At 40.8% G+C, this 20367-nt stretch overlaps 1 protein-coding gene across 8 annotated transcripts in view; it reads right to left on the reverse strand.

The window, feature by feature from the left end:
* LYST (lysosomal trafficking regulator) overlaps nucleotides 1-20367 on the reverse strand; it is a 177799-nt gene that overhangs the window by 73725 nt on the left and 83707 nt on the right. For all 8 annotated transcript variants that reach the window (XR_003905486.1, XR_003905482.1, XR_003905483.1 and 5 more), the window contains 7 exons: nucleotides 19228-19365; nucleotides 14975-15173; nucleotides 12152-12283; nucleotides 8790-9417; nucleotides 7913-8090; nucleotides 5601-5770; nucleotides 1658-1888 (listed from right to left, as the gene is read on the reverse strand). Coding sequence is in view for 5 of the 8 variants with exons in the window: in XM_029931602.1 (XP_029787462.1) it covers nucleotides 1658-1888; nucleotides 5601-5770; nucleotides 7913-8090; nucleotides 8790-9417; nucleotides 12152-12283; nucleotides 14975-15173; nucleotides 19228-19365 (1676 nt within the window). In the remaining 3 variants the exon portion in view is untranslated. The remainder of the gene's footprint in view (nucleotides 1-1657; nucleotides 1889-5600; nucleotides 5771-7912; nucleotides 8091-8789; nucleotides 9418-12151; nucleotides 12284-14974; nucleotides 15174-19227; nucleotides 19366-20367) is intronic.

Consider the following 20367-nt stretch of genomic DNA (forward strand, 5'->3'; position numbering starts at 1 on the left):
ATTACAGTTTTTTAAGGATTAAAAGAGATAATAGATTTGAACCTATATTAATCACTTATAAGTACATAATAAATATGAATTAGTTACTTCTGTCCCTCAATGTTTAACCTTGATAATCTACCTCAGTGTATGCTATTAGGCCTGAATACTCCATTTATTTTTTTCCACATCAAGCAAGAGTTAGAAATGGTAACTGTTTGGGGCCAACTAGTAGGGTAGCATGTAAAGACATTAGGTAAGTACAGTCTATTAAAACAAAGCAACAACAAACAATAACATACTACTTTTAGAAGAAGCCTATAGGCAACTCTTCCCCAGTTCATGTACTGTATCATAATCAAGACTACATGTTTTGAGAAAATAAAATACTTTGTATTCCTTTGTATTTCTCATATGCCCAGCACACAAATCTTGAACTTACTAGGCACCCAATAAAAATTGAACTAAACTCAGTACAAGGAGTCTCTCTTGTACTCAGACAGCTTCCGGCCTAGAGAATTACCAAGGTTACAGTCTACCTTCTCTTAAAAATTATAGGTAATACTTAATGCCTTAATGTACAGTAATGTGCTCCTGGAGATTTTATTTTAACACTACGCTAATAAAAACGGTATGCTATCCATCAGAAACGCAGAAACAAAAAGTGGAAATATAATCTCCTCACATATTTTTTAAAGCTGTTAATCATCAATTTGATAGGCAGCCATTTGCCAATGTACTTATGGAAATGAGAAATTAATTTATGGTAGTAGGAAGCAGGGGAGCATCACAGCTCAAAGCACAGGTGTTTGAAGTGAGACAGCGTCAGGTGAGCTTCAACGAGGCAATCTCTCTCTCCAGTCCTCAACTCCCTATTCCTCACGGGGGCAATAATTTTTTTATAAGACCATTGTGGAAGCTTGGTCAATCTATTTAAAGACAATTAAATTTATTCAACTTGCCTTCAGGCTCTGAATACTTAAACTAGGTCATATAAATTCTCCCTTTTAAGTAAACTTGTTGAAAATGATGGAAAATATGCCCCTTCCAAATCCAATTTAATTTAATTAATCCAATCTAATTAGTTTGGTAGGAAGGATATTCTTTGAAAATGTTTTGGAAAATCAGATGTTTTAATATAACCTATTATTAAAGTTTTCCCTTTCTAAAGTATTTATCAGATGACACAGTTTTGTTCTTATTTTTGTTTTTGTTTTTTGAGAGAAAGAGACTGAGTGCATGTGGGGGAAGGGCAGAGTGAGAGGAAGAGAGAATCTTCAGGAGGCTCCACACCCAGTGGGGAGTCCGACACAGGGCTTGAGTCCATGACCCTGGGATTATGACCTGGGCTGAAATGAAGAGTCAGATTCTTAATCGACTGAGCCACCCAAGCACCCCTCAGATGATGCAGTTTTATTTTTTATTTATTTTTTAATTTTTTTAAAATTTATTTTTGAGAGAGAGAGAGACTGCGTGAACAGAGGAGGGTCAGAAAGAGAGGGAAACACGGTATCTGAAGCAGGCTCCAGGCTCTGAGCTAGATATCAGCACAGAGCCTGACATGGGGCTCGAACCCACAACCATGAGATCATGACCTGAGCTGAAGTCAGACGCTCAACCAACTGAGCCACCCAGGCGCCCTCAGATGATGCAGTTTTAAATAACGATTTAAACTTACTTTTTTTCTAATCCATTCAGGGCTGCTACTGTATTACATAACACATACAGGAGACCATTATCCAACAACAGATCTGCCACCTTAGAACAGGAATTTAGCATTTGGAGAAGAAATAGGAGAGTGCTGTGCAAGAGCATGTTGTCATATAGAGAGGTCTCTATTAGTCCCAGAACAGGAATGACAGACCACTTCTGAAAAAGTCCTATGTTTTTCACATCTTCCAGATCAAATCTGCAAAAAATAACACACAGTTAAGAGCACGTTACAAGCAATTAACCACTAAATAAGGAAAAATGATTGCAATATGGGTCGTTTTGTTAACTTGATTTTGAAGCTATAAAAAATAAATGTGGAGAGCAAGGAATCCAAACCTATAGGATCATTGATCTCTCTGATAAAATAAAAGTATTGCAGGAAGTCTGTCCCAAGGTAAATATACAAACATTCAAATGAAATATGATACACCTTCATGGTTTAATTTTTTAAGTTTATTTATTTTGAGAAAGAGAGGGAGAGAGTACACATGTGCATGTAAGTGGTGGGGGGGGGGGTGGAAGGGCAAAGAGAGAGAGGATAGAGAGAATCCCAAGCAGGCTCCAAGCCATCAGCACAGAGCCTCATGTGGGGCTGGATCTCACGAACTATGAGATCATGACTTGAGCCAAAAATCCAGAATTGGATGCCCTACAATCGTAATTGAGTCACTTTCATTTGTCCATAGGCCCCTCATGTATCCAAAAGAACCCTACATCAGGGGTCTATATAACAAGCGCAGAGGAAGATGTTATTATTATTAATAAGATAAAATTATTAACAATGCATTAATTATAATAGCAGAATCATTAGTATATGATAACGTATAACATAATTTATATAATAATTATATAGTATTACATTAACATATAATCATGATGATGATGAGAGTATTTGAGAGACAGTGAACTAGTAAAAAGAGTTCCGGTAAAAGAAATGAATCTTGAGTTAAGGTCCCAATACCACCTGTCTCTGTGATGGAAAGAAATTTAAGCGTTTTGTACCTTATTTTCCTTAATAGTCAAATACGTGTAGTGACATCTGCCCTATTTCTTCTCAAAGCTCTTGTGAGAACCAAAGGAAATACTGCAGAATTGCTTTTTTAAAAAAATAGTTTATTGTCAAATTGATTTCCATATAACACCCAGGGATCTTCCCCACAAGTGTCCTTCACCATCACCACCACCTCTTCCCCCCCCCTCCCCCTTCAACCCGCAGTTTGCTTTCAGTATTCAATAGTCTCTCAGGTTTTGCGTCCCTCTCTTTCCCTCTTCCCCTCCCCTCCCCCCCGTCCTCCATTAGGTTTCTCCTGTTCTCCTGTTAGACCTATGAGTGCAAACATATGGTATCTGTCCTTCTCTGCCTGACTTATTTCGCTTAGCATAACACCCTTGAGGTCCATCTACTTTGCTACAAATGTCCAGATTTCATTCCCTCTCATTGCCATGTAATACTCCATTGTACATATATACCACATCTTCTTGATCCACTCATCGGGTGATGGACATTTAGGCTCTTTCCATGATTTGGCTATTGTTGACAGTGCTGTTATGAACATTGGGGTACATGTGCCTCTATTCTTCAGCACTTCTGTATCCCTTGGGTAAATCCCTAGCAGTGCTATTGCTGGGTCATAGGGGAGTTATATTGATAGTTTTTTGAGGAACTTCAACACTGAGTGGCTGCACCATTTTACATTCCCAACAACAGTGTAGGAAGGTGCCTGTCTCTCCACATCCTTGCCAGCATCTATAGTCTCTTGATTTGTTCATTTTAACCATTTTAACTATCATGAGGTGGTATCTCAGTGTGGTTTGGATTTGTATTTCCCTGATGATGAGTGATGTTGAGCATCGTTTCATATGCCTGTAGGCCATCTGGATGTCCTCTTTGGAGAAGTGTCTGTTCATGTCTTCTGCCTATTTCTTCACTGGGTTATTTGTTTTTTTTTTGGTATGGAGTTTGGTGAGTTCCTTGTAGAGTTTGGATACTAGCCCTTTATCTGATATGTCATTTGCAATGATCTTTTCCCATTCTGACGGTTGCCTATTAGGTTTCTTGATTGTTTCCTTTGCAGTGCAGAAGCTTTTTATCTTGAGGAGGTCCCAATAGTTCATGTTTGTTCTTGATTCCCTTGCCTTTGGGGATGTGTCAAGTAGGAAATTGCTGTGGTTGAGGTCAAGAAGGTTGTTTCCTATGTTCTCCTCCAGGGTTTTGATGGTTTCCTGTCTCACATTCAGGTCCTTCAGCCATTTTGAGTTTATTTTTGTGTATGGTGTAAGAAAGTGGTCTAGATTCATTCTTCTGCATGTTGCTGTCCAGTTCTCCCAGCAACACCTGCTAAAGAAGCAGTCTTTTTTTCCATCGGATACTCTCTCCTGCTTTGTCAAAAATAATTGGCCGTACATTTGTGGGCCCAGTTCTGGGTTCTCTATTCTATTCCATTGGTCTATGTGTCTGTTTTTGTGCCAATACCATACTGTCTTGATGATGACAGCTTTGTAGTAGAGGCTAAAGTGTGGGATTGTGAAGCCTCCCGTTTTGGTTTTCTTCTTCAATATTACTTGGGCTATTCTGGTTCTTTTGTGGTTCCATTCAAATTTGAGGATAGTTTGTTCTAATTTTGAGAAGAACGCTGGTGCAATTTTGATGGGGATTGCATTGAATGTGTAGATTGCTTTGGGTAGTAATGACGTTTTCACAATGTTTAGACTTCTGATCCATAAGCATGGAATGTTTTTCCATTTCTTGGTGTCTTCTTCAATCTCTTTCATAAGTTTTCTATAGTTTCCATCATATAGGTCTTTTACATCCTTCGTTAGGTTTACTCCTAGGTATTTTATGGTTTTTCGTGCAATCGTGAATGGAATCAGTTTCTTGATTTCTCTTTTGGTTGCTTCATTTTTGGTGTATAAAAATGCAGCCGATTACTGTACATTGATTTTGTACCCTGCAACTTTACTGAATACATTGATCAGTTCTTGAAGGCTTCTGGTGGAGACGATTGGGTTTTCCACGTAGAGTATCATGTCATCTAAACATTATAAAAGCAGTTTTTGAAAACTCCACAGCTAATATCATCCTGAATGGGGAAAAACATTCCCCCTGAGATCAGGATCACAAAAGTGGTGTCCACTCTCACCACTGTTGTTTAACATAGTGCTGGAAGTCACTGTTATGCCCAGATTTTAATATCGCCCCGAAAAAACCAGAGACCGCCAGGGAGGCTAAAGCACGCATGCAAAAGCAAAGGGCTTTATTACAGGTTTAAGCTCGCTGGGGCCTAAACTCGGGCTCACAGACTTTACCGGCCTGGTGGATCCATGCTGAGAACGAGCGAGCCCAGAATTGCTTTGACAGAGCTAAGAGCTGTATGCAAATGAAAGTACTATTGTCATTACTGCAATTAGTAAATTCCTCCAGGTCTGAATTGGTCTACTTAACAAGTAGAAGACAATAATGAAGAGGACACACATTTCTCCCTACTTTGACCCAGACAGTGATAAGCCTTTCACTTGGTGACCAAACCAGGAATTCAAGGGGAGGGATGACTCTTGTCCCAGATGACCAAGAGGCTGAGGGGTGGGGAAGCTTCCTACAGATATTTCATGTGACCGGCTGCCAGGAAAACAGGAGCTGCCTTCTCTTCCATTGTCCTTCTCCTGTTAGCATGTGCCAAATCCTAAACCATCACCTTCTCTCCCTTGATGAAGTGTTTGTTTCTAGTTTCTAACTGGTGAATGAAACATAAAGGCTGAAGTTAGAAACAATACCATATGGAAAATAATTAACTTGATTCACCAGGAAATACTTTCAGAGGAATTTTTCTAAAAATGACCAAATAATTTTGTTAAGAGTCTGCTTTAAGACAAAAGACCTCCAATTATGGTGGAGGGAAGAAGCCACTTACTCTTCGTTGAGGCCAATACGTCGACCAAAGAACATTTCAATGAAGCATTCTAACAATTCCTGAGTTCCCCGATGAAGATACAACTGGTTGGCTAGCAAGGAAAAGCCACGGTTCTTTAGGAATTTATCTTTTTGTTCCTTAGAGGCTCTATTAAAATATGCATCTAATAGCTACGGAAGAAAATTAAGACAATTTACATAATGCATTAAAATTGTATATAATGTACATGAATCAGACAGACACTTGTTAAGTTGCTATTTAATTTCACATGTACAGAACGCAGAAAGCTAAATAAATAATGCCCCTCCACAGCAAAACAAAGATAATCGTTGTTTCTGACTAGTTTGGAGTGCTCTTGATGACTTTATCTTGGATTTCTTAATACTTTTGTTATGGGGAAACTAACTTTTTAGTTGAGGATGGACACCTGGTAAATTGATAGCCTTTATCAAGTCTAAGTACAAAATTTGTGCTTTATTCTGAAGGAAAACAATTAGTCAACACTGTACTATCCTCTCTGCAAGTGTGTGTGTGTGTGTGTGTGTGTGTGTGTGTGTGTGTGTATGCGTGCACCCACACACGCACCTGTGCATATGGATCTCTCCCACACTTCTACTTCTAGACTTCTTGATGGATTATTTATCCTGGGCACAGACCTCTATCTCCACCCTTCCCTGGCATCTTAAATGCAACATGTGTAAAACTCAGTTAATTCTTTTCTTCCCAAACTCACATCTTTCATGGTTCTCGTCTCAGAGCACACAGCAGCACCATGCTCCTAGACTTCAGGGTAAATCTTATTTCTGGCTTTTCCAGTCCTGGGTCCTTACATGTAATTATTCATTCCAGCGAATGTCTCTCAAAGCTGTGTGTCTCTGACTTGCCACTTCCCGACCCAGGGACTCATCGTCCTCCCCTGGACTACAGTGTGAGCCTGCTAAACAGAAAACTCCCACCTCTCTCTCTCCGGCAATCACTCCCCTACAGTGGTGACAGACTGACTATTCTTCCCCAAACACACAGCTGTTTACTGCCCTACTTAAAAAACTTTCTGAGTTTATAGCACAAGATACACCATTTGCATGAATCCTTCTCTGGTTCTTCCCATCACAATGTGCTTTTCCTATGCTCCCACTCATCTGCATGAATATTCCATTGAAGCACTCATCACAGAAGTCCTTGCATTTTACTTAGCTGGGTATGTGTCTCTCTCCCTCACTCAACTATAAACTCCTTGAATGTGAGGGCTTATATCATTTTACTTTACATCCCACATAGCAACCAGTCCGGTGTTTTGCACATGGGATAGAAACTCAAAAAATACTGGGTTGAATTGCAAGTGATTAAAAAACATCCTACATTAAGACTAAAGAACCGTTAAAAGACCTATTTCAATATTAGGTTGTTTTCTAACAGAATCTATTCATATAAAACATTTATTCATTCAACACTATGCTGAGTACCTAGAATACACTAGACACGGCTGCCCGCCCTCATGGAGTGGAGACGTCAGTGTGGGAGACTGATGGAACAAGCCCGCACGTAAATTACAGAGATAATTACAAGACACAACCAGGATGCTATGGCAGAATAAATGAGGAGTAGAGCACTAGAGGGTAGCTATTCAACAAGGTGATCAGGTCTCTGAAAAGGTGACATCTGAACTAAAACCTGAAGTAAATGTTTAAGATTTGATACTACACTGCAGGAAAGATTGCCAATGAACTACGTGTTCCTTATAATTGGCAGACTTAAAAAAAAAACCACACTGCTATGAATCGATATATGGAGGAGAGCTTAAAACTGCTCTCATATAAAAATATGATAGAGAAGGAACAAACCACGGTTGACCCCTGAACAACATGAGGGTTAGAGGCGCCAACCCTCGCCCTGCCGCAGTTGAAAATCTTGCACATAACTTCTGATCCCCCCAGGACTTACCTACGAATAGCATACTCTGGCCTGAAGCCTTACTGATAACAGAAACAGTTGAGTAGCATACACTCTGTATGTTACACGTATTCTATACTGTATTCTTATAATAAACTAAGCTAGAGCAAAGAAAGTGTTAAGAAAATCATAAGGAAGAAAAAATATATTTATAGAACCGTATTGAACATATATTAAAAAAAGTCTGCACATAAGTGGACCCATGTGGTTCAAACTTGTCTTCTTCAAGGGTCAGCTGTATGTCAGTTCACTCGTCCTTAGAATAAAGCTTTTGGTCTACTTTAACACATACATTCAAATTTTAAATTAAACATCTATTTATTTTTCTGAATGGAAACATCGCGTCTAGGACTTGCCCTCACTTTAATAACTCCTTGCTGTATAGCCGGCGACGGGTGGTTCACGAGGACTAGAAGCGTGTCGGCCTGGATGAGCTTGTCCATCACATCCTGAAGCATAACATCAGGCAGGATGAGGAGAACGCCACTTAGGAGCTCGTACAGTCCGCAGCAGATAGGTACCAAGCAGTCTTCCGTTACACTGAAACAGAGACCCCACAAGTCTCACGAACACAGTATCAGGAAGAAAAGTACATGACGATGACCTTAAACTGTGAGGAGCAGTAATAATTTCAACATGTGCAACAAAAGTTCATACAATTAAAAAAGGGTTTACCTGTGACTAACAATTTGCCATCACTTGTCATCATTTTATTTCTCACTGATATATTTGAGGCGCAGAGTCCACTATTCTATTCCACAGCTGTGGTGTGCAAGAGGGTGGCGGTCAGCAGCCACTGGTGCAAGGTGAAGTATTTAAAAATGACATAAATAATTCAGCTCTTTGGTTGCACTAGCGACATTTCAAGGGCTCAATAGGCACACGTGGCTGGTGCCCCCAGTACTGCAGAGCACAAGAAAGGCATCCCCACCATCATGGAAACTCCCACCGGGTGTTGGTACCTGATACTATAAATCTTACCATTTCCCTGGAGAGTTTTTCTCTAAATAAGCCACATGGCACTTTTTCTTTATGAGCCATATATGGTTTAGCCTTTGGCAAAACATGGAATTCAATATTATTCAGTATTAAAATAAGGAGAAAGGTATCTTTCTGTTTGTCGTGAATATATAGGTTGTACGTGAGAAGTGACATGAGATGTTTCCAGAAGGATGGACATTCTTCAAAGAACAGTAAAAGAAGAAAAGGGGGTGGTGAGCGGGCAAAGGCAGTGGGTACCTGTGAGTACTGGCGGTGCGGCTGGAGTGTGGCTCATAACCGAGAGAAAAGGCAAAGTTGTCCCAGTCATCGGGGTTCCTGTCAACCAGACTTGGCCAGCGGCCAACGGCCGAGGATCCATTCTGTGAAGGGAAGGCCAGGCCCAGGCTTGCGACAGTGCTGTGGCTTCGCTGGAATGAGGCCAGTCCCTTCAGGTGATCAGGGCGGCGCGGGCAGGACTCGTCCCCAGGACTGTCATCTTCTGATCTGGGTTCTGCTCCCAACTCTCTGTGATCTACTTTGACCCCCGGAAATCCCCAGGATCCTTTTGGGACAGCATTGACAGAGGCATGGGCTGAAAGGACAGGTTCCATTTCACACACGGTTTTTGCAGACTCACAGCTACTGATGAATGCATCCTCTTTGTCTTTCTTCAGTGTCTCAGAACTTGCCAGAGAATTGAGTTTCTCTTCTTGGGAAGCAATGTAATTGCCTGCAATATTTTGTAACTCGTCAATACTACAACCCAAACTTCCAGTCAGTTTTTGTGGTTGCGTCTGAGGTGAAGCAGTAGGAAATGCTGGTAGGCTTCTAGAACGCAGCATGTTGGCGGTCATTCGCTGTGGAATCATCCTGGAGGAACTGTTTCCTGGTGAGAGCAGACAGAAAAACACTCTTTAAAAATCCAGTAAGTGGGACCACTTGTGACCTGTACCGATGGTCAGAACCACAGCAATAATCCGTTTATCCAGCAATGTTAAAGAATCCACCTAGGTTCATGTTAACTACTGCTTAGAATTCTTAATGTAACTACTGCTTAAAATTCTTTCTTTAAAAAATGTTTACTTATTTTTGAGAGAGAGAGAGAGTGCATGCATGTGAACAGGGGACAGGTAGAAAGAGAAGGAGACAGAGGATCTGAAGCAGGCTCTGCATGAAGAGCAGAGAGCCTGACACAGGGCTTGAACTCACGAACTGTGAGATTATGACCAGAGCTGATGAAGTCAGACACTTAACCAACCGAGAGCCCCACCACTGCTTAAAATCCTTAAGGGCCCCAACTATTTTTTCCTTCAACTACTTTTTTATTAAAATCTTCTGAAAATATATGTCTTTTCCTGTCTCCTTAACAAAATACATTGACCCAATGATTCAAAGTCATTAGGATTAATGGCTCTACTGCCGGTAAAACTTAATTCACTTCCAGCTAGCAGGCACTAGGATGCAGTTTGATACGTTGGAAAAGGGTGGGCTCTGCAACAAGACAGAACTGGATTCAAGTGATGGTTCTGTGAGTTAGGTGCCCTTAAGTAAATCATTTAATTATTTGGGCATTAGTTTCCACAAATGTAGAAGGAGGGTTCAGAATATCTACTCTGCAAGGTTGCTTTAAGGATTGAGATCAGGGGTGCCTAGGTGGCTCAGTCAGTTAAACGTCAGGCTTCGACTCAGGTCATGATTTCATGGTTTGTGGGTTCGAGCCCCGCGTCGGGCTCTGTGCTGACAGCTAGCTCAGAGCCTGGAGGCTGCTTCAGATTCTGTGTCTCCCTCTCTCTCTGCCCCTCCCCTGCTTGTGCTATCTCTCTCTGTCTCTCAAAAATAAATTAAAAAACATTAAAAATTTAGAAAAAAAAAGGATTGAGATCCTATTTGCAATGATCCCGGCAGAGTGTCTGGCTTATAGCAGGTACCCCGTAAAGGGCGCTAATACCCATACTTGCTGTTACTACTACTAGACTAAATGGCCCTACACCGCTCTGTCTCTCCTCCATTTCCACAGTCACTTCCTGAGGACAAGCAATGGCATTTGGTCCTCCCGTTACAGCTGTCCAGTTTGCCGCTTCTAGTTACTCCATGTAGGGGAGACCGGGAAGATCACCGCTGTTCTCCGTGCGTGAGTGCTGTTCGAGGTGTGGTTTGCGAACCAACAGCGTGGGGATCAGCGCCACCTGGGTGACTGTTCCAGACGCACACTCTCAGGCTCCCCCCAGACCTACTGAGTCACTGTATGAAGGAGGCCCAATTATTTGTGTTTTTACAACTTCTCCAGGTCAGTTTTTTCATGCTAAAACTTGAGAAGTACTGATATAGAATAAACCGGCCCTGGGTGAACTGTTTATGGCACGGGCTTTTTGGCAATAATAGCTCTACAGCTTAGAGGTTTTTCCTAGTTATTTCTGAAGGAGGGCTAAGGCTGCCAAAAGATTCTGTTCAAAAGATGTGGAACAAATGGGGGCATGATTAAATCTGAAAATGTACATTCCGTATAAAATTCCAAATAAAACTAATTAAAACACAACCTTAAAATACTATAATAAAATGGCATAAAATGTGCTGGCAAATAACTGAAACATTTTGGGAGACAAACAAAACTGGAAATTAACAGCCACATATATACCCCATCCTATCTATCCTTATCTCTACCTAACCTGCACTACTAATTGATTTATACCAGAGTCAAAGATAAGACTAGGTTGGGCAGACAATAGGGCAATGTCTCAGGCTAGAGGAGAAGAGCTGTCAGGAAAGGAAAAGACTTAAGCTTAAAGACTTGAAGAGACTTACCAGGAAAGAGAAGATGGAACTGATTTTGGATTTACTGAAAAACTACAGGGCAGCATTAAAAGGCCAGCTACAGTTGGAGACCCTGGTAAAGACAGGGATTCTCTCCAGCAGCTTTCAGCAGTGAGGATGGTCAGATGGAGGCAAGGTTGGGATTTTTAGGTCAAGAATGCCAAAAGGCCAAGGGGACAAGGGAGCTGAAGACCATGTCAAGAAAACAACAATAGGCTGGAGACGGAAAACAAGCAGACGGGGATGTGGGATGGTGATGGTTGTCAGAGAGTGGGGTATTGGAGTTGCAGAGGTGGAGAGTGCTCCTGCTGAAGCCCAGGACAGGGGCGCACATACAGGTGGGTAAAGGAGAAGGAAAGGTCCCTGGGGTCAAGGGATGAGAGGCTGGAGCACTGGGCGGCCATTACATGGCAAGTGAAATGGTCTAGAACGATGTTTAGGTAGAAAGGAGAGGGTAAGCCAAATAAAGTTTTTGAAGAAAATGGGAAAATAAGCCAGAAGCTTAATGAAAGACAAATGACTATGATAAAAGGTAAGAGAAAATTCCAGAACAAGACAGCACAAGCCTCATCTGTTTACTAAGTCTTCTGCAGTATCTCTTGTTACATTGAGTGTGAGAGTGAGCTCCCATTCCAGAAAGTACTGTACTGGACTCCTTAATATATATTCTACAATTTTTGAGTCTAACCTTTCATTTACTCAGTCTGAATATCGGTATATCATACTGCTAACACATGTACAATTTATTTATCTCCTAATCTTCTGAGCTAAATCAGGAAGGATTACACCTTCACTACTGTTATATTTACCTTCAGAGGGTGAAGCAGAAAAACCAGATGGGCTTATTACCATAAACCCAGGACTAGTCACAGACTTTCCTCCACTGCTAGAATGTCTCAGGTACATGATTGATTGTACTTTCTCCTGAAAGATCTTGCCATCTAGAATTAAAAAAAAATTTTGAGACAGTAAAAATTTTTTGAAGGATAAAACAAAAATACAACTTTAAAAGCAAATCATTAAATATACATTTTAATAAGAAAATGTTCAGAGTGAAAAATATGGCATATCTTATACTAACACATTTGACACATAAGCACACATTATAATTCTCATTATATGTAGATATTTTTACAATTATTTGCCATATTAACTTTTATTTTCTTTGAATTCCAACTATACTTACAGGTATTTTTATATTTTAATATCTAACAGTTCACTTTACTCCTTGAGGAAAGGGCTGTGTCCTATAGTTTTAAATAATCCCTTTAATGCCCAATATGACTCCAAAATTGATACCTCCAGCTCATTCTTCCTTCCTGAGCTTCATACTTCTAAATTCAACTGCTTGGTTTCTTGAAAGCACCACAAATGCAACAAATCTAAATCTGAGTCCTCTTTCTGTCTTAAATTCAGTCCTCCTGTTTTGTTCCTTGGTTCATTTGGCAGAAGCACCCAATTCCCAGATATAAGCCTGGACCCCCGCTTGACCACACCTTTTCTTTATCCACATCAATTCAGTCTCCAGGTTCTACTTGACTGTGATTCTTGAACTCTCCTGTGATTCTTGAACTCTCCGTATCCCAAGCATAGTGCAATGATGCAGGTGCTTAAGCCCTGCACCTGGAGTCCTGATGCACACTTCTAAATGGTATCTGTGATGGACATCTGGTCACCCTCAAGTCCTCATAGCAACCAGAATTCCATCAGACATCAACTCCTGCTTAGAACCTTCCAGTGGCTCTCTGTTGCCTCCTCACCACTCTAAAGTCCAGGCTTCTGGTCTTTGGGAATCTTTGCAATCTGCCTCCAGACCCCTGACTCCAGAGCCCCCTGTCAGCCTTCTTTCTTCCATTACACTTTAGCAGCACCCATTTCCCACAGCTCCCATCGTCTGGAAGTCCCTTCCCTTCAGCTCCTCCAGGAAACATGTCCTCACTATGTCCTACGCTACCAGAAAACAAAATATTTCTATCACTTTCCATACAATGTAATTAATTACCTATTTATGACTCTTTCCCCTCAACTAGCCTGAAAGGTCTAAGGGGACTGGACCATATTTTACTCATCTTTGCAACTACCCTATTTCCAGAATCTTGATAGTAGTTCATTCACTAAAAGTGTGCTAAACCTAAGACAAAGTCATGTTGTCTAATTTCATTCGGATTTTTACTGTTGAATCATTTTATTCATTTATTACATTCCTAAATGCCTATTTTACCACCAGTTTCCTCGCTAGATTCCCTAATCTAGTTTTCTTATAAGTACGTTCTTGCTTGCTTTCTGGCTGCCTTACATTTTCCTGGTTCTCTTAAAGCTGTGATTCTTCCATCTTTCCCTTCTACTAATTAATTACTCTTTCTTATGGCTCATCCTTAGTTTCTTTCTTCCTTTTCTCTATCTATACTTTCATTCAGTAGTCTCATCTATTCTCAGAGCTTCAACACACTTCTATATGGGTAATTTATCTTTCCTGGATCTTATTGTAGTAATTTACTTACATCATATTTCTTTGCTAAAAACAAACATAACAAAACAAAACCCTTCAGTCACCCCTAAATAGAATATAAGGTCAAACTCTGGCATCTCATTCAAGGACCCTTTTAATAAGACCTTACAGGGCAAAATAAATAAATGTAAATAAATGATGGTCCCAAACTATATATATATGTTTGTTTATTTTTGAGAGAGACAGAGTACAAGTGGGGGAGAGGCATAGAAAACAAGACACGGAATCTGAAGCAGGCTCCACACTCTGAGCTGTTAGCACAGAGCCTGACGTGGGACTCAAACCCACAAACCATGAGATCATGATCCAAGCCGAAGTCAGATGCTTAAAACCAACTGAGCAACCCTGGCGCGCCCCTCTCCCCGCCTTTTTTCCAAACCATATTTATGGTATTGTTTCTCACTAATCCTTTATAGATGCCGCATATTTAGGTAAAATTCATTATTCTTTATTTTCTCCAATTTTTCTCTTCATTCTCTTCACCTGGAATGCTCATTCTCCAATATATCTATCAAATTGTACCTAAATGTTTCAATGTCCATGTCAGATATAGAATCTATTAAATCTTCTCTCTCCATAGCTGTCTGATGAAACCCTCACTCCTTTAAAAGCAAACTAGCCTGAGGGCACCTGGGTGGCTCAGTTGGTTCAGTGTCTGACTTCGGCTTGGGTCATGATCTCATAAATAGTAAGTTCGAGCCCCACATGGGGCTCTGCGCTGACAGCTCAGAGCCTGGAGCCTGCTTCAGATTCTGTGTCTCCCTCTCTCTCTGCCCCTTCCCTGCTAATGCTCTGTCTCTCAAAAATAAATAAACATTAAAAAAAGTTTTTTAAATTGAATTAGTCCTTCTTTTGTATCATTCAAGTACTTACCAGGTAATGTTTCTTACTATAGTATTTGATTTATCTGTCTCCTCTCTACTCTTGGCAGTGAAACTCTGAAGGCAGAGACCATGTCTGGTTCATTCGATAGCCTATGCCCTGTCCCTGTCCCAGTGTGTAATTAGGAAAGTTTATAGCACATAGAAGCCATTCAATGAATATCAAATAAATATGGATCGAGTGGGAATTAAAAAAACAAAAATGGAGAGAGTCAAAATCTAATAAAAATGATTATACCTACCTATGTGCAAAGAAAAGTAGAAGTTTGTGGGGTTGTGACAAACGTAAGTATTAGTAGGAGGGTGAACTGCTAAAAGGAAATTGAAGATAATTGTCAATAATTCCAAATCTGGAGGAGATCCAAGGACTTCTGCTATAATTTTCACAAATGATCTACAAACCTCTCGGGGCATGGATGTAAGCTGCCCCTCTTTGTGTTCCTGGAAAAACAAAAATCAAACTCTGTTTAGATTTAAAGAGAACTGTTAATCAACGTTTTTCTTTTAAGCAAGAGGCTCCTTTTAAGACAGAACTGTGTTGTTTACTGCTCTTGTCTGACCATATGTACCATTAAACTGGGTTGCTACTTCCCAATTCAAGCAACCCTGCCATTAAAAATTCATTAAAATTGATGGCAACTTAATCCTAGCCCATTTATCTTAGTTAACAAAGCAAAGTTACATCATGGCTCTCATGAGCACAGCTCAGGAGTCAAACCTCCTAGCTTTGCATTCTGGCTTCTCCACTCACTAGCTATGTGATTTGGGGCATATTTAATATCTCCATGCCCCAGTGTCTTTTTCTATAATATGGAAAGGATCATGTTACTTCAGAGGGTTGTCATTATGACTACATGACATAAACTCCTGAAGAGTGCCTCACGTATAGTAAGCCCCATACATAAATGTTAGTTAGCTACTGTTAGTGCTATGATCACAACTGCTAGCATGCCTTCCGTACTCTCGCATGGGATCGGAAGGGGATGTTCGTGACAAAGCTGATTGCATTACTGCCATGTGAGCCGGTTTACAAAGCTCTTTCTCACAACAGCTCTGAGAGGCTGTATCCTTCTTTTCTTGAATGTGAAGCTCCAAGTGATTACAGGACTAACTTCGAGCACCCAGAAAACATGTAAGTTGTGCAGACCTCTGAGCCCTCTCTCCTCCGTCATCGATCACCTGGTAGGAGACCTGGTAGGGTGCCAGGTAATTACTAAACATAAAGATGGGTATAAATAAATAATTTATATTACCCATCCCACCCTCCCAGGAGGGAGCAGTTGGCCTCTAGGTGACGGCTGAGGGAGTTCAACTTCCTCATCTTCCCTCTCCCTGTACATGTGATACATCCAAATATACGAAACATCTCCACACTCACTTTTCTTCATACACTCTTGTGTATTCCTGAATCAGAAAACTTAAAATCTAGATGTTCACTATGAAACCCCAGATTTAAGAAGAGAACACTGAGTCTACAGAAGAAAGCCCAAAACCCCTCTGCCAAGATCTCACAGGTGCTAAGTGGTTGAGCCAAGGCAAGCCAAGCACGCAGCCTCCTGACTTCCAACTCACAGATACCTCACCATCCCTCTGGTGCCTTCCGACCTCCCACTGAGGCTGTCGCCTCAGCCATCTGTTCCCAAGTCCATCCCAGCCCATGTTTTCTCAATCTCGTCCTCTCCACTGACTCCTTACAAATAGTCACTGCTATCTTACATCATTAAAAAAAAAAAAAAAAAAGAAATCCCATAACTTGAACATTGGGCAACTTTTGTTAACTTTCTGTTTCTCTTTTCTTCCCCTGCTAAACTTTTTAATCATTATTTATTCTCACTGCCCCCAATGAGTCACCTGTTGCTAAAAGCCCCTGAAGCCTGGTTCTTGCAAGTCATGAAGAATTTCTATCAGTGGTCCTTCATCTACATTTTCTTTGAACCTTCTCTAATACTGAGCTCTAGAGACCACCTTGTCTTCCCCCTCTGCTCACCTTGGCTTTCACTTTGCTGTTTCCTGATTCTTCTCTGAGCTCTTTGACTACTTTTTTTTTTTTTTTTTACTAACAGTTTATTGCCAAGTTGGTTTCCATAAAACACCCAGTGCTCTTCCCCACAAGAGGCCCCCTCCATGACCATCACCCCCTTCCCCTTTCCTCCTCCCTCTTCAGCCCTCAGTTTGTTTTCAGTATTCAAGAGTCGCTCATGACTACTCTTCCTACATCTTTCGATGGCTCCTTTATCCTGTTTCACATCTGGAAATGGATAATTCTGCAGGTGACAGTCACAGCCCTCTTCGATCCTTTCATTACACTGTTTATCTTGCAGCGCGCAGCTGTCCGTCTCCACTGCTTCCCTGTGACATCCATGCAGGCCATTCCCCATCTCTCCTTCTCATCCCCCCGCCCAGTTCCAATCTTGCACATCTAAGTGCCCAGTGGTCATGGCCACTGAACGTCCAACCATTATCTCAAATGCAGAACGCATAAGCTACAGAACTTGCATGTTTGATTCCTTCTTTGATGATGCTATCATCCTTCCAGACTCTCAGCTTGAAACTGCATTATATATTTCACTTCTTCTGCAGCTGTTTAGACAGAATCAAGCCCTATTAGTTCCTTTTACAATCTCCTTCATATTTGCTCCCTACTTTCACACTCCTGTTTTCATCATCTGAGTTCAAGTTCTTTGCATTGGACTCATGAACTAAGGAAATTGCCCAACATCCAATAAACTACCAATTTACCGATCTTCCTTAAATACTCTGAGATATATTAAAGGCAACAATTAAGTTCATTTTTTATATGCTTCCCACAACACCTAGCATAAAACTATTCTTAATAACTATTAATTGGATAATATGCCCGTTGAATGAAGAAGGGTGAAGAAGTATACTTTTCAGGAAACAGAATTGGTACCTAAATTTTTCTAGCATTTTTATAAATACATGAAAATGAGAATATATACAGAAATTTCCAAGTTTACAAGTATTACTTTTCTGACATGGAAACACTGTACGTCTTCCCACTGTGTTTTGTGCTCTTTGAATCCCAGTCAGCAAGTTTCAAAGTGTTTATACAAAGAAACTGATTTAGAGAATAACTGCTGTGTAAATGTTACATAAAATATTCAGCAAGCAAGAGGCCTCAGAGGTCACTGTATTATATTCCTGAAGACAACAGTCTAACTTACCACAGAGCCCAAGAAAGGCAATAAAATGCTTTTGTTTTTTAGAATTCATTCATTCAACAAATATTTATTGGCTGCTCATATGTGCCAAGTACTGGGCTTACAAGTGAGATCAAGAAAAAACATCATCTCTGCCCTCAGAGGGTTACAGAGGGAAATGAACCATAGTTTCATAAATGATAATGTGACACTAACAAATGCATGGATGTGGAGAGCGAGTGAAGGGAGGGGAAAGGGTTACACTAGATGGGAAGAGAAGGGAGGGCTTCTCTTGGAAGTAAATTTCAAGTGAAGGAATGAAGGGTAAGCAGGAGGCAGCCAGATGGAAAGAATGGGATCAAAAGCTTCTCAACTAGAAAAACTATGTGCTCTGAGTAGGGAAAAAGGTTCAAGAACCTTTTAAGGAAGGTTTTAAGAAAGAGAGACCAAAGCTGGGGGTGGGCGGATGGTGGTGGCTGCCGCGGTCTGAGATGCGGCTGGAGTGGAGGCCAGAGCACACAGGCTTGCTTTAGATAGTGCCACAGATTCCGGATTGCACCCCAAGTACTAGGGATAGCCACTGGTGTGGCCAGAGCAAAGGCATTAAAAACATATTACTGCTCCCGGGGAACACCTGTACTTACCTGACCTGATAAAGTTCTACTAGATGCCTCACTGGAAAAACAAATGAACTTGAAAACCATTCTCATACATTAACCAAACTGATAAAAGGACAGCTGTGAAAGCAGAGCAAAAAAATTAAACTAGAAGCCAGGCCACTGCACAGACAGTACTGGTGAGGTTAGTGCCACTTTTTAATATAGTGTTTTAGACACATTTTCCCTACGCGAATCCTAGTCCATGTAAGAGGTCTTCGGCGAACTCATACTTAGTCAAACAAAACATTCTTGCACTTGCTATTTAAGGAGTGTGGCGTGAGTTTCAGTTAGCGACAATCCTGCCTCAGACAGATCTCACCGGCTACCGCACTGCCACCGTGCAAAGCTCGCAACAAGTAAACATTTTGCTACGGTTGATACTCAAGAGATTATAAAATTATCTTATGCCCCAGCATAAAGAAACACCGCAGAAATACAGGAGTTGTTCTTCTGTAACTGAGGGAGGGATGACACAGTGTGAAGATGGAGCAGCGGGAGGCGGGGGTTCAGAAAGCCCCATGCCATTTGTTGAAAGGAGGGATCCAGGAGACCAGGGAAGGTGGAGAAGAGAAAAAATTTCCATTGAAAGTCCCACAAAAATTTGAGTTCACAATCCTGAATGATTAAACAAATACGAAGAAAACTTCCCCCAAAGTAGAGTTATATGGAAAGTACCTGCAAAACCTGACAGGTCAGGAGAAAGTGATGGACCACCCGAGCCTTCAGTAACTGCTTTATATTGAAGACCTGCTGCTGGTGGTCAGCTCTGATGAGGACCTCCAGCGCCGCCAGCAGGGCTTCCCAAGCTCCGTGCTGAGAAAAGAAGCACACGCCAGTCAGCACGTGGTCACCAGGATACATGCCACACGCTTTTTAGGAGACACATTAACAGTTGTCTACCTTTGTGTATATATTCAGGGTCAAAGATTCAATGGCTAAAAAAGCAAATCTTAACATTTACTCCAGATTATTATTATTATTATTATTTTGTCAGTAGGTCACTTCTAACTACTTATGTTGAATTCAATATTGCATTACATGTTTTAGTATGTTAACTTTCTGTAACGTTATATAATATACAGTATTTTCAAAAGATGAATTATCTTGAGGGATTTATTTGATACGAAAACACATGTGATCAAACTAATTGTTTGCAAATAATTCATTTTCAAGAGCATTATTGAAAATGCATAAACTTCAATGCTTATTTGTGTATACAGCACTTAATTAAATAATTTTAGATCAGCATTACCCATGGCTGCTCAAAACTTTGCATAGGAAATAATCTCCACGCTTCCACTTACAATTAATATTACACTGAAGTAGTAAGTTTGTTCTGTTCTTTAGAAGAATGACTAGATGAATATTTAATTTAAAAAATAAAAACAATTTTAAAGGTTTTTTTTTTTTTTTTTTGAGAGAGAGTGCACACATGAGTGGGAAAGGGGCAGAGGGAGAACCCAAGCAGGTTCCACATTCAGCATGAAGCCCAATGTGGGGCTCGATCCCTTGACCCTGGTATCATGACCTGAGCCAAACCCAATACTTGGATGCTTAACCGACAGAGCCACCCTGGTGCCCCAAGAGATGTACTTTTAAATATCCCTTTAGGGGTGGCTGGCTGGGTGGCTCAGTTAGTTATGCATCCGACTCTTGGTTTCAGCTGAGGTCATGATCCCAGAGTCGTGGGATTGAGCTGTGTCAGGCTCTTTGCTGACAGCATGGAGCCTGCTTGGTATTCTCTCTCCCCCTCTCTCTGCTCCTCTCCTGTTGTGCATGCAGGCTCTCTCTCAAAATAAATAAACATTTTTAAAA

This window comes from Suricata suricatta, chromosome 2 (assembly GCF_006229205.1).
Source record: "Suricata suricatta isolate VVHF042 chromosome 2, meerkat_22Aug2017_6uvM2_HiC, whole genome shotgun sequence".
In the NCBI taxonomy this organism is placed as follows: Eukaryota; Metazoa; Chordata; class Mammalia; order Carnivora; family Herpestidae; genus Suricata; species Suricata suricatta.